Raw genomic sequence first — 15,208 nt, 5'->3', positions numbered from 1 at the left:
GCGCTGCCCCGAGTCATAACTAGCTAAGACGGACAGCCTTATTATACTGTATATCATCAGAACACAAGCTGCAAAAAAGTATGGTGCATCTCATCATGGGACCATAATCTTTAACCATATTGTCGCCTTGATTTTTATAGGCCGTGTTCATAATCTACTCAGAATTGGAAGTGTTTAGGTGAATCGGTGTGAGTGATTGGTCTAAAAAACTTATGTGCAGGGGATGAAATGTTGCTTGCTTTTTATAACACCGCTCATAAATCGCTTTATGATCTCCGGGCTTTAAAAAAAAAAGTGCCTTGGAAGAGACAATCTTAGACAATGTTTTATGTCCACAGCTTGTTAAGCACATGGGTGTTTCACTGTAGCATCTGGATATCGCAGGAAAACATATGCGGACACATCTGCTTCGGCACAAACGAGAGAGAAAAATATGAATCTCTTCCCGGGACGAGGTTCATCACAAACTGACGACTCACGGCTCATCATGTGCTTTTTTTTCCAAGTTGTGAGCCACACAGTGTCTCTCTGAGCGGCGCGGAAAGCAGCGGCGGCCCAAATCAGCATGTGTGAGCGACTGATCTGATTTGACCCCATGCTGGTCTGATATCTGAAGGCTTTCTGTCAGCCAGGCTGCAGGCCCCGCTTTCAAACAATGAGCATAAAGCAACAAGGGATGTTTTCTCTTTCCATTTGTCATCTCCAAAATCACAGATTGGATTAAACTTCATTTGCTACGAGTGCCTTGTTGGACAGCGGCAGTGTGTAAAAAGTATAATTCACATCAAAACAGCCATTAAACAAATCATAAACTCTGCTTTATAGCTATAGCGTTGATCTTAAATTTTCCCTGCGAGTCGGCACAAGGCCCTCTGTTGTCTCGGGCCACGGGGGAAATTGGGAAATTGTTTTCAGGTCCGGGACGCTTGATGAGAAACACATGTTGGAGCTGGCGAGCCACTTATCATTCACCGTTTGCGGCTTTCGGGGGGTTCGCCTCACCACGCCGCTCAAGAGTGCGCCACGCTTAGCAATTATACCTCTCAACGCGGAAATGTGCCTTTAACCCGAAACACATGGAGACTTCTGTTTCCTCAGCTGCTAAGAAAACATTTCTCTGAGTTTTGGAAAGCGCTCAGTTGCGGCGTGCGTTTACTGTCCCTAAACTGGGGACCTCATTATGGGAGTGAGTGAGTTTAGACGGGCTGACTCACGTCCACACACGCTGATGCTGCACATTTCCAGACTCCAGAGCCTGAGACACTTTCCTCTCTTTTTCACTATTTTAATTTAATTTTGTCAGCTAATTTTTTCCTTTTTTAGTCATCAGATTATATTGAACATTTCAGTCAACATCTAGTCTAGCTAAAACCAATCATTTAGTAATTTTAGTCAAACTTATATCACATAAGAGTTTATCTTACCATTATCCGATGAAAAATCAGAATGATTTAAAGCTGCAGTGGGTAGAAATGGAGCAAATATGATAAAAAAAAGTTGTTTTTACAAAAAAAAATTGTTATCTTGTTTTTGTGCCTCTGTGTCCTCCGGTGCTCCTAACGGCATCTGCAGGATTTTACAGGAAAACAACCAATCCTTCCGTCTATGAGAGCCGGCTGTCAATCACTTGCAAACTCCGACTAAACGGTCAAACTAGGCAGCGCTGATCAAATATGAATCAGTATTATGTTACGTTAATGCCTATTTCTCTCCTCAAATGTTTTCAGAATCATCTTGCAGTGCACTGTTTAGCTGTAAAATTAGAAAGTTTGTGACCCAGCCGGCAGCCATGTTGAGATCTGCTGAGGAAATACCAAGCACCGCCCACCAGCCGGTGCACGGCCAAAAGGAACGCTCTCTCTCTCTGAAATGACCTGTGATTGGTCAAAGTCTCCCGTCACGACCTAGATTTTTTAAAGCCTGAAAACAGAGCCATGAGGAGATGCAGAAGTCTAGTTATCTCTAAGAACACTTGAATTACAATATGCTGAAAGATTATTATGGAATTTTTGATGCCAGAAAATTGTTGCCTACTGCAGCTTTAAGAACGTAGCTTTGCAGTTACTCCAAGTCCTTCTGACATTTGTGAAGCGCATTTCAGTTGCACCCACCTGGCCTGTTAAGAAAGCCAATCCGTACCGCCCATTGTGCAAAAATATGTGTTAATCAACCACAAAAACCCATCCCGACCTGCAAACTTTATGCATTATACGTCCACACACACAAACACACACTGATGCTGCACATTTCAGTTCAGACAGTTCCTCTCTTTTTTCACTATTTCCCCCGTTATCATGACTCTGTATTCTACCACTGGTGTCGAGGATGGATTTGCCCGAGGAAGGATGATTCAGCCTGGATGTTAAGCAGCCCAGTCTATTTCTGCTCCATTATCATTACAAATCTGCCTGTTAGCCGTGTTTTCCCCCGCTGTCTCAACTCACTGATCGTTCTCTTTATTAGTGGATACTACATAGAAGATTAGAAACCGCCTCCTTTGCTTGCGCGAGACGAACTGCCAGTGGGAAAGTGCATAAATAGAGTGAAATCAATTGCACTGTACCAGCGTTTCCACTCAAAAACACTCCTCTGGGGACTTCCTTTTGAAACTAATTCCATCATAAATATACATGCGTTACACGAAAACACACTGTCTGCCGGCGGAGTAACTGTGAATTAATTTGCCTTCAGACACTCTTAAACAAGCCTTGTTAAAGATCTTATCTTGTTGCTAATGGTCCACAGGCATTTATCTTCATTTAGCCAGATGCGTTGCCGTCCTTGGGTGCTGCTAGAGTTGATAGTCTTTTTTTTTTTTCTTTGCTTGTGATATCTTCTTTTTTTTTTCTTGAAGCTCTCATTTAACCAGCAGCAAGAGGCCGACCTCTATCACACCCAGGCACCCACCCGAGACATATTAGTTACAAACCAGTTAGAGGAAATCTCTTCTTATGTACAGTATTCACACATCCAGCCAGCACAGTGGTGGCTGATAATGTTAATAGGTGGCTGGCACCTCGCATCCCAGGTTGAGTTGTTATTTTGGTTTTGGTTGCACGGTTCATTTTGTTTTGTTGGTTGTTTGTTCACGCATGATGCTTTTTTGCGATGTGCGGTGCCAAGCGGAGAATTATGTTCTCCAGTGTTTAGGCCACACAGAGCCCTTAGAGCCCTGCACCTGTACACCAGGAAGTCTGATAGAAGTCAAACACCACATTAAAGAGCAGAGAGAAGATGTGCACTCACAGATCTGAATCTTTTTTATTTTTAAATGCTCATATTGCCTTCTTCAGGGTAAAATTGTGTTTTATCGACAGGTGGATCAAATCACAATCAGAATCAGAAATACTTTATTGATCCCTCGGGGTACAGTTACAGTTAGAAAGAAATGTAAGAAAAATAGAAATAAAGGAGTAAGTAACGTGTAAGTTATGTACGTAATGCTGCAATATTATACATAATGCTAATGGCCTCCCTCCACTGGCTGCCTGTCCGTTTCCGGATTGATTTTTAGATTTTATTGCTTGTTTTTAAAGGTCCCATATCGTGCTCATTTTCAGGTTCATACTTGTGTTTTATGTTTTTACTAAAACATGTTTACATATTTAAATGTTTTAAAAAAAAGAAAAAATTCCTCATACTGTCTGCCTGAATATACCTGTATTCACCCTCTGTTTGAAACGCTCCGTTTTAGCGCATTTCAACGGAATTGCGTTGCTAGGCAACAGTTTGGGTCCATGTTTACTTCCTGTAAGATGATGTCATTCACATACTCTGCAACAGGAAATAAACTGGGACACATTTAGAATGTTTTCGTTTAAAACCGTGTAATGATCTATATATATATTGTATATTTGTGACATCACAAGTGGACAGAAATCGGCTTGTTTCAAACGCACAATTTCTGAATACAGGCTGTGTGTATTTCTCCGTATATTGAGCGTTTTGATAGTTTAACAGTATTTTTATAGCACTTAAACCTGCTTTATAATATAAAGGAGATGAAAATCTCACTTTTTACAATATGGGACCTTTAAGGTTTTAAATGGGCTGGCACCACCTTATCTATCTGAACTATTGCACCTTCATAACCCAGTCAGTGCACTGAGGTCGACCAATCAGATGCTCCCGGATGTCCCAAGAACTAGACTAAAAAAACAGAGTTTTTGCGGTGGCCGCCCCTTAATCTCTGGAACAGTTTGCCTCTTCAGATTAAAACTGCTCAGACCGTAGAATCGTTTAAGTCACTGCTGAAGACTCACCTCTTCTCGCCTGCTGGCGTTTGATTAAGTTGATTTTCTGTCATGCTGCTGCTCTCTTACTGCCGTTACGTGCACAGTATGGTTATTGTTTTTGCTCTGTTCATATTGCTGTTTGCTTTGCATTTGTATTATGTACATGTTCAGCACTTTGGTCAACTGCGGTTGTTTTTAAACAAATAAAGTTTGACTTGACTTGACTACAGTATAAACACAATATATGTAAACAAATATCAGTAAGTAATAAAATGAAAATGGAATAGAAGAAATCGCGATATTGTATCAATTCTCAAAAACGCTGTATCGATTTTTTTTATTAACCTCTTACAGCCCGCCGGCGGACCCGCAGCTATTCCGTCAGTTTTAAAGCTAGATTGAAGACACAGATATCGTATGAAACTAGACTAAACCTAATGGATCCATCAGTACCAACCATGTCAGACTAGCTTGTCGCAAGGGAGGCCAAATAACGCTCCAAACTTGTGCTAAATTTTGGCGATGAAAAACCGGCATGGCCATTTTCAAAGGGGTCCCTTGACCTCTGACCTCAAGATATGTGAATGTAAATGGGTTCTATGGGTACCCACGAGTCTCCCCTTTACAGACATGCTCACTTTATGATAATCACATGCAGATTGGGGGCAAGTCATAGTCAAGTCAGCACACTGACACACTGACAGCTGTTGTTGCCTGTTGGGCTGCAGTATGTTATGATTTGAGCATGTTTTTTATGCTAAATGCAGTACCTGTGAGGGTTTCTGGACAATATCTGTCATTGTTTTATGTTTTTAATTGATTACTAACAATAAATATATACATATATTTGCATAAAGCAGCATATTTCCCCACTCCCATGTTGATAAGAGTATTAAAGTCTTGACAAATCTCCCTTTAAGGTACATTTTGGACAGATTAATTTGCGATTAAATATTTTAATCGTTTGACAGCCCTAGCAAAATATTAAAGTCAAGCAAAAAATTATTGTTATTAATGGTAAAATTATAAAAAAAAACTAATAATATAGAGGTCTAATTCTGCATTTCAAAGTCAAACATTAACTCCCGTATATCCTCAGACCTGGAAGTATCTCCTCGATGACGCTGCTTTTGGTAATCAAAAGCCGGTAAATCATCGCAGAAGTTAAATATTTTGATCAGCAGTTTGTTAAAACATCACGTCGTACACACATCGTGCGGTCTGTCGGATACGTGTCAGCACTCCAGGCGGGGTCTTTTAAAGTCAGCGGTGTTTCTTTCTCTCCGGTCACTGATACCCCTCCACTCAGCCTCCACCTCCCAAGCAGCCAGTGCACTTAACACAGGATTCTTACACCGTGTGCGTGTGTGTGTACACACTCTCATAATGTATCTCCAAGCTGAAATCCAGTCCTGGCCCAACATTTAATTAGGTTTCTTCAGACTTAATAAGACATATGTCAGTGGTAGTGTTGTGTGACAAGTCTTGATGTGAGATGGTGCTGCTCTGTAGATAATGCACATTATGTAGCTGGCGGTTAACAATCCTACTCTAAAGCCTTTTTTTTCATATGTTAAGTGATATATATATAGAAATAATTTGCAGTTATTTGGAGCAATTTGCATATTTCTTAAGTTGATTCTGTGAAGTCTTTTAGCTCAGCCCATACAGCAATTAATTTTTTTTGGATGTAAAATGAGAGAGAAGCAGAATCCAGCCTTATTATACGGGTGCCTTGGGGAGGCGAAGGGATTAAGATGGTTCTAATGAGGTGACGGCTGTAATAAGAGTGTCTTCAGCAGGCCTCCAACGCACCACCTCTAAAACAGGGCTCCTTATCAGCGAGGTTTAGGAGTCGATAAGAACCTGGGAAAAAAAAAAGCCTCCTTTTTCTGTCTCCCTTCACTTCTCCTCCTCTGCCTCCCTCCTTCCCACTGTAAATGAGTCTGATCCCTTTCAGATGTGATTCAATTAATTTCTCTTAGATTTAATTACAAGCGAAAGAGTCCAAGTTATCCCTCTCCCCTCGATAGGGGTCCACGCTTCCTAACAAGCTTCCTCTGGTGAGTCAGGAGAGTCTTAATTACAGTTTTTACTTTTTCTTTTATCCCACTTTTCCCTCGCCTTCTCCCCTTCTCCTCCCTCTGGTCTCATCAGTCGATCCCCCCTGCTCTCGCACATGTTTGTGCTTTTTATTCAGGAATGGATTGCGATTGGGGAGCAATTATCTACATCACTGGTTACCCATTTTTTTTTTGGGGGGGGGGGTTTAAAGCCAAGCAATGCCTTTTCATGACGCTCCGTCACAGGTTGTATTTGTCTATGAGCAGTTCAGCCAATGATTGTTTCATTTGGAGGTACAACTCCCCAGTACTTCAGAAAAAAAAATGCAACACATCAGACCGGCACATACGGGTACTTGGCAAAAAGTCAAGGCCGCGCCCCCTTTTGGGGGATAGAAAACCGAAGAGCCCGTAGACTTCAATGCAATTTGATGTATGTTTGGGTTGTAATTTTGACAAGTTCATATGCATTCATCTCTTGATAAAAAAAATATTGTTGTATTCACATGTCTAGTAATCATTCTGCGATCTTGCCCTGAACCTGAGCGTTCGCGATTCCTTAATAAATGAAGGTCAATCGCCGTCATGTCCCTTCAGTCTTCCTTCGTCCAACAAAGTGGCCAGATATTGTGGCTTATCCCGACTTCTCTGGCGTTGTTGAATACTCGATTCTGATTGGTCAATCACTTAGTTCTACAGCCTGTTATTTCTTTATAACAGACCGTTGCTACGGGCGCTGTTCTGATGTCGAACTCTGGCGGACCATTTTTGTGTCAAATTATTGATTTCTTAAGTAAGTAGCCGTGTAATAAGCGGGATAATGTGCAGCTAGCGGGTCATTGTTGTTGTGCCGCATCGCCCTGCCAGGGTTTATTTCACAACGATGACCAGCTCGCTGTACATTATCCGTTACATTCAGTAACTTAGATTGTGGTCGGCATGCTCCCAGTTTGGAGAAGCAACCTCGAGGTAAAATGGTGTTTTTGTGAATGGAATTTTGGTCTGGCCTTGAAGACCGCGATATATGAATATAGAGTATACTTAAACAGATATTGATTTTTTAAATAGGTTTTTCTGCTGCTCTCGTCCACAGCCGCTTTACCTCGCCGTCAGACAGCCTGTTACAACGGTAACTGAAGCCGTTATATCGCTCTCTTCAAAGCCACCAGACTACATTCACAAAAACAGTCATTTTACCTCGCAGAACACGGGAGTATACATACTTCAAAAAATCCGAACCAAAGATGACAAACAAAGATGGACCCGCGTTTTAATCATCTCACAAACTCTCAGATTGATCTTGACCTCCATGTTTGGCCTTTGATGTCTTCACTGTTTGAGTTGCTATAATATTTTCATTCATTTTGCAGTGACCAAACTTTGACTGTTGCCATGTGATGTTTTTTTCTCTCTCTTATCAAAACTGGTAATTTTGTACCTCCCTCTGTCACAGTCCCGCCTCTCCCTAAAAAAAAAAAGTGCTGCAGCGACAGATTTTCGGGCAGCAATTTGCCATTCAAATCCTCGCCATTATACCCTGTAGCATTTCATGCCACGCCAGTGTGTGTGTGTGTGTGTGTGTGTGTGTGTGTGATAACACGTGCCTTTGATAAAAATGGACAAAACAAACTGCTAAGCTATGTGTCTGCCTTCATGAATGTGGCCATTGTTCAAGATAAAGTCATTATCCAAAACACCGGCCTAATCTTTTTTCTAGATAGTATGGAAAATTATGTAAAAGCAGCATGATTCCCACTCACTGGACTTTCTGAGCAGTTGAGGCCATAAAGGTGACTGTAGCGGGATTGTTTGTCCTCCTTTCTGTCATCGCCAGGCCGTTGTGAGGTTGTTATGGTGACGAATGACCTGACTACACAAAAACATGTGGCTTTTAGCATTTGCATTTACCATATTTGTTTACCTACCCTATGAACCTTTTTCTTTTCTGTTTTTCAAACAAAGCTTTTTTTATTATTATTATTATTTCATGATGTTGAGGCTGAGTACAGAGGAGTTGTTGAAAGACGTATATTGACTTTGTGCTGCGACCCTGCATGTGACCTGAACAGTGCTTGTGTGTGTGTGTGACTGTGACATTTGTTGTTGTGTGTGTTTCCTATATAGACATCGTCTTCAACCAGCCGCATCCTGGACAACCAAACAGTTGGAGAGCTGAAGGCTGAGATCGTCTCTTTGAAGGGCTTACTGCTCAGCAGGTAACAAAGTTATCCAGACCCCCGTCACATGAAACAGTACAGGTGTGTGTGTGTGTGTGTGTGTGTGCGTGCGTGCACCATGCGACTCTTTTTATCCTGTGAGACCTGCGGGATCGCCAACAATCCCGACTGACTTCACTGTCTTTTAGAGGCTGTAGCAGGTTCAGTACTGAGCTAGAGTGAAGGTACCTTTTCAAAGGGGTCCCTTGACCTCTGACCTCAAGATATGTGAATAACAATGGGTCCTGTGGGTACCCTCGAGTCTCCCCTTTACAGACATGCCCACTTTATGATAATCACATGCAGTTTGGGGCAAAAACATGCAGTTTTATGCATGCAGCATAACTGTGTTATTCTATAAAGTGGGTATTTGAATATTTCTGCATACTGGGGTCCTTAAACAGTCTTAAAATTGCATAAATTTGGAAGGCTCTTGTTGATCCAATGAGCCCAATTGTATTCATGTGTGATGATGTTAGTCCCCATAGTAGCCATTTCATTGTAGTGAGACCATCCATAAATGAGCTGTGGTGACCTCTAGGATAATGATGTACTGTATGGCTTTCCCAGGTATATTGAGTGACATGACACATGAATAAAAATCATGTATATGAATAAGAAATCCAGAGAGTCTCAGCTTTACAGTCATACCACATTTATGCATCTCCAAGACTGTTTAGGGACCCCCAGTATGCAGAAATATTAAAATACACCATTTTTAGAAATAGGTGAAAATAACACATTTATACTGCATGCATAAAACTGCATGTGATTATCATCAAGTGGACATGTCTGTAAAGGGGAACCCATTTTCAGTCACATATCTTGAGGTCAGAGGTTAAGGGACCCCTTTGAAAATGGCCATTCCAGCGTTATTATCGTGTTAACTTTGACACTTATATAAGTATTATACTTAAAGATAGGGTCGACGATGTTGGAAAGCTCCGTCTAAACCCCCCCCCACTCCCAGGGACGATAGAACATGTCCAATACTACACCGTGAACAACACGTCCCTGTTGAAATCAGCAGGAGGAGAGCTAGTTAACGTTAGCTGTTAGCAGCCGGTGAGCAGCAGAGTCCTATTTGGCTAAATAATTGAGCTAACAGCTAACGTACAGAGGTTGCATTGAGTTATATTATGATGTGTTCAAGCTATATTCAGAAATTAAATTACATATAACTAACTTGTATACTTGTAAAATTCAGTTTTTGGTGAGAAACTTGAGACGGATAATGTTAACTAGCTCTCGTTCTGCCAATTTCAACACAGATTAAAAAAAAGGGGGAGTCCAAGGCACTCTTCTGGCAAAAAATAAAAAGCCTTTTATTCCATTTCATTATGAAATACTAAAAACAATGCTGGTACATGTTCAGATTGGGTAACAAACCAACGCGTAGCGGCACAAACAGCCTTCTTCAGGGTGTGACAGATTTGTTGTTTGCATTGTAGCGTTATCAGGGGAAAAGCACGGTGCACCCCCTGGACGGTACTTACGCTACTGTAGAAAAATGAGTACTGTCGCGTTTTCAGAATTTTGGCATCAACTTGGTACCGAAGTATCAGTTCTCACGACATCTCTAATGGTACGTGTCCACAGGCTCCGAGCAGCCGCGCAATGCATTCTGGTAGCGTGGCGTCGCGATTCGAGAGACTAGGCGTCACGACGCCCGCTCCTTATTTGCAGTTGAGGGCTCGTCTACTTTATGCAAATCACGGGTGTCCGACACGACTCGCCGCCTCTCAAAACTCCCGATAATCTTTTAAAATAAACGTTGTCGATCCAAAATAAAGACAGATTCAGCAACTGCGTGGCTTATTTCTCGCCTCAAATGTTTTCAGAAACACATTTCAGTGAACTATTTACGTGAAATAAGAGAAGAAAGTTTCCAAACGAGCCTCCATACTGGTTCCGGTTTGAAAGCTGGGAGCAGCAGCCAACGGCGGGAAAGCGTTCGTCCAATCAGGAGCCGAGTGCCTTGTTTCTAGGAACAGCACACCAAGCGTCCAATGTTGGGAAACGTCGCATCCCCTCGCGATAAAAAAACGCCCCTGTGGACACGTACCGTAAGGGTAAAAACAAAACAACCATCATGCAATTCTCCTTGCATACCGACTAGTACAGCACAGTTCTGTTGTTGATGGTCTGAAAGTTTGTGTTTGTGACTGAATAAATAAAATAAAAGAACACATAACGTCACATTGCTCTTCCAAATTACTCGCACACTTAAAACATAATCATGAATCTCAAATATGTTTAATCTCAACGGGCGCCAGAGGTTATGATACTGATTGTGCCATTTCTCTCACTTCACAACCGATTAGCATACTGCAGGCATCAGCTGCTCTTCTTTGTTTTAATGCTTTTATTAGTAAGCGAGATAACCACACGTGCGTAATTGTTCTTTTGCAACTTCAGTCATTTTACGAGTGCAAAATGACGCGGCGAGAGAAAACGATTTCTGTGAACTGATAAAATATAGATACTTCATTTTGTTTGTTGTCGGGGTAAAATGGGATCGTACCGACCACATGTTAATACGAGGTGTAAAGTATTTTGTGTTGTCATTGTCTGCCGCCAGACATCGCCTCGTTCTTCCCATCTTTGTTCCTCAATCTAGTCAGGCACAACCCGGCTCAGTCAGGCCCATTAGCATGCATGATTATGTATCAGTGTCTATAATGAAGCCTGAAGTAAGAGTGTACATCAGAAAACCCGGCGAGGACGAAAATTGCCTCAGAACTGTGTAGTTGAGCGTGTTTTGTTCCCCTCGTACATTCTAATCAGCAATAATATCCCTTTGTCATTTGACTTCATCCTGACTCTCACAATGAGTTTTCTGGCAAAGGCTTGAATCACAAACTAAAAGGCTCTGTATCACCATCTGTCTCCAGACGTGTTCCCGTCCTGTTCAAATGATCCAAATCATCTCCAAACTGTTTTTGTTTTTTTTCAAACCACCAAGAAGTGCTTATCCCATTATGATTCAACGTTGTCTTTTTGATCTTAAAAGCTGCAGTGGATGTAATTAAAGAAATCTCAGAGCATCTTTACCAGGTGTGACGAACATCTGGCTGTTTAAGGGGGGAAAAGCCATTTTCTCTGCTGTAATTATGAGGATTACGTCGGGTGCTTTGTGTGTGGCTGCATGCTAAAATGTAAGCTGGTGTTGAGGATATGTTCTCTGTCAACACCTGACTTAGGAAGCTACATACTGTATACATATGTTTTTGTGGTTGCAGTATGGCTGATTCAGGCGTGTCAATCGATTCAAATATTTAAACGCGATTAATCGCATGATTGTCACACATTTTTTATCTGTTCAAAATGTACCTTAAAGGGAGATTTGTCAAGTATTTAATACTCTTATCAACATGGAAGTGGGCAAATATGCTGCTTTATGCAAATGTATGTATATATTTATTATTGGAAATCAATTAACAACACAAAACATTGACAGATATTGTCCAGAAACCCTCACAGGTACTGCATTTAGCATAAAACAAATATGCTCAAATCAAAACATGCCAAACTGCAGCCCAACAGGCAACAACAGCTGTCAGTGTGTCAGTGTGCTGACTTGACTATGACTTGCCCCAAACTGCATGTGATTATCATAAAGTGGGCATGTCTGTAAAGGGGAGACTCGTGGGTACCCATAGAACCCATTTACATTCACTGATCTGGAGGTCTGCGGTCAAGGGACCCCTTTGAAAATGGCCATGACAGTTTTTCTTCATCAAAATTTTTTGCGTAAATTCCGAGCGTTATTCAACGTCCTTCGTATGACATGGTCGGTTACCGATGGATTCATTAGGTTTTCTGGTTTTATATGACTAGAAATATGGCACTGAGCCCGCTACAACCTTAAAAATCGCAATTTGCGTTAATGCATTTAAGAAATAAGTGTCGTTAAACAAATTTGCGTTAACACGTTATTAACGCGTTAACTTTGACAGCCCTCTAAATAATAAAAGAATATTGCGTTCATTCTCTGTATGTATTTTGCCATGTTTTACAACACATTCAGGTGTCGTAATCGGTATCAGGAAGGAAAAAAATGGTATCGTAACATCTCTAGTTTACGATGAGGTTGTCTCTCTGGTCTCTTTCCACAGGAAACAGTTCCCTTCCACTCCCACTATTCCCAAAATCCCGTCATGGCAGATTCCCCTGAAGCCGCCGTCGGCACCGGGCTCGCCGCCGGTCAACCACACCAACAGCAGCAGCGACATCTCCCCCGTCAGCAACGAGTCCGCCGAGTCTGCCGAGTCCGCCGACTCCTCCCCCAGCAAAGATGGACTCCACAGCCCCCTGGATGCACTGGGAGGGCCCGACGGAGCGCAGCACGGTATCAACGGAGACGACGGCACGACGCTGCACCTGGACCTGAAGGACCAGGTCCGCATGGAGGTGCAGGGGGAGGAGGAGAAGAAGGAGGAAGAGGGGGAGGAGGAGGCGGAGGAGGAGGATGATGTCAGCCACGTAGAAGAGGAGGAGGAGAGGGAAGAGGACGGTGCAAGCATGCAGACAGTGGATCGGCGAGGTGGGGATGGACAGATTAATGAGCAGGTGGACAAACTGAGGCAGCCCGAGGGTGCCAGCAATGAGAGCGAGGTGGATTAGATAGCAGTAGAAAGCACAAAAAACACTCTTCTCTTCTCCGCCGACGGCTTTGTTTCACTCTGCTCCTCTCCGCTCATGCTTGTTTGTGTTTTTTCTTTTATTTGTTTTATCCTTCCTCGCTGTCTGTTTCCACTTGTTTTCCACATCTTAATCTTGAGCGAAACGAGGCATGAGAAGACAAAACCGACAAATATTGGAGTGTCTAGTTGACACACGGCTTACCTCGATTTACTTTTCATCATGCAAAACTAAATGACTGCATGCCGAGCCAAGTACCACGCTGTGACGTTTCTTTGAAAGGAGAAATGACGAGCAACAGTCAAATCAGGAGGACTTTTAAAAAGGCTGCGTGCAATACTAACCGTGTGTGTGACTGACTCGCTTTTTAATTTTCATGATCCGATCAGATAATTCACAGCTTTGCCTTGTGCGTCCTTGTAATTGTACTTTTTATACAGAACCAAAGAGGCACAGAATATCTCTCTTCCTGTATAGTGCAGCTGCAGGTCAGGAGTCATATGTTGGCACTTCAGTCCCTCAAAGTTACCGTGAGCTCCCAGAGAAGCATTAGCAGAGAGTTTGTCTCCCCCGTTGATGGCGATAGGAGAGGACAAGCTCTTCCAGGGCCGGAGCTTTTAGCCTCTTTTATGTGTCCTTTCGCATTGGTGTCAGTCTGTCAATAATTCACAAGGCCAGCAGGGTGGCATTTGGGTGAAATAAAAGCCCTGAAATTCGAGATTAGAATGTGATGACGGGCTTTGTTCCACGCCGGTGTCAGAGTGCTCAAAGGAGAGGGGGTGGAAGATAAATGTTTTTTCCTCCCCGCTTTCCTTTTTCACTGAGGCGCTGAATTGTGCATCTTTTGTTTTTTTTCGCGAGTGCGCGCGTGTGCAGGGCGAGAGAGAACCCAGACTGTCTGCTGTGCTGTATCTGCGTCTCCAGCAGGGCAGCTGATTTGGTTTGTGAAGTATGTTAATAATCAAATGATCAACAAATAACAGATGTATTAGTTCATGCAGCTTGAAATGTCAAGGAGGCTAAAAGCGGAAATCTAATACAGAAAGCCCAGTTGCATTGTATTATTTTCCGTGACAAACCCCGCGGTCCAAATTATGTAGGGGGCCTCCTACGGTGAGTAATCTTTACAGAAAACGGCGCCAATATTTTGTAATTAAGCTGCAGAAAGACAACGAGAGAGCTGCCACAGATGGAAGTTGCAGAAGTTGCGTCGCTTTTTCTCAGTGTGGAGGTGGATAGGGGAAGTTCGAGGAGAAAAAAAAAAAAAAAAATTGCCCGATGATTGAAAAGGAAAGTAATAAATGAACACTTGACTTATTGAATTACTCACTCTGTACTCACTTGTCTCCAGCTAACAAGAAGAGTCCGTGAGTGAGAAGAAGGGATATCAGCTCTGGTGCCATTTCCACCTGCATCACATGGCCTTCATAGGAACACAGAAAAAGGTAGAAGGGCTCTGCACATTTTCCTGTGTGACACCCGTCCTAAACCTGCAGATTATGTCTGGTTATGATGATTGAGTTTCTGTTTAAAAGTGTCGACAACAATGCAGTATGCTGTGAACTATATTTTTTGATTTTTAGTAGAGATGAGATTTGTATGGATGAATAAGGTTGGAGGTTTAACTTCTGCTTCTTAGCCACTGTAGAACCAGTGATTGGTCCTCTCTCTCTGTAACCTGCTGATTACTGTCTGAATGTCAGCCAAAAGTGTACATAATAAATCTGGTTTATCTCAAGTAGAATCTCTGTTATATTCTTTTTAAATACACGCCACTGTATGTTACTATTAAAGGCTAAACCTAGTATTACAGGGTCAGTTACATATACTTTGAAACACACACACACACACACACACAGCAAAATACTTGACTTGCAATAAAGAACAGTGCACAATAACAAACTATTTTTATCAACAAATTATATTATTAATATGTGTTAAATTATGTGTTATCTCTCTGAGATGTTTGTTGTGTGAATGTTCAGCTGCAGGAAGTTTTTTTCTATAGTTTCGTAATAATAAAAAGTGAGAAATGAGACTATCCAGTCTA

General features: G+C 42.1%; 1 protein-coding gene across 2 annotated transcripts in view; it reads left to right on the top strand.

The window, feature by feature from the left end:
• Positions 1 to 14,902, top strand: part of pex14 (peroxisomal biogenesis factor 14) — a 69,574-nt gene extending 54,672 nt beyond the window's left edge. Inside the window, exons 9-11 of one of the 2 annotated variants that reach the window (XM_037772606.1) lie at positions 8,423 to 8,514; positions 12,633 to 13,060; positions 14,510 to 14,902. In XM_037772606.1, the coding sequence (XP_037628534.1) occupies positions 8,423 to 8,514; positions 12,633 to 13,060; positions 14,510 to 14,529 (540 nt within the window). In that variant the 3' untranslated portion in view covers positions 14,530 to 14,902. Of the gene's footprint in view, positions 1 to 8,422; positions 8,515 to 12,632 lie in introns of both variants that reach the window. The other variant, XM_037772605.1, reaches the window with a different exon arrangement.
• The last annotated feature ends 306 nt before the right edge of the window (positions 14,903 to 15,208 follow it).

This window comes from Sebastes umbrosus, chromosome 6, assembly GCF_015220745.1.
Source record: "Sebastes umbrosus isolate fSebUmb1 chromosome 6, fSebUmb1.pri, whole genome shotgun sequence".
Taxonomy (NCBI): Eukaryota; Metazoa; Chordata; class Actinopteri; order Perciformes; family Sebastidae; genus Sebastes; species Sebastes umbrosus.
Note: the sequence above shows the minus strand (reverse complement) of the source record. Positions and strands in the feature narration are given on the sequence as shown.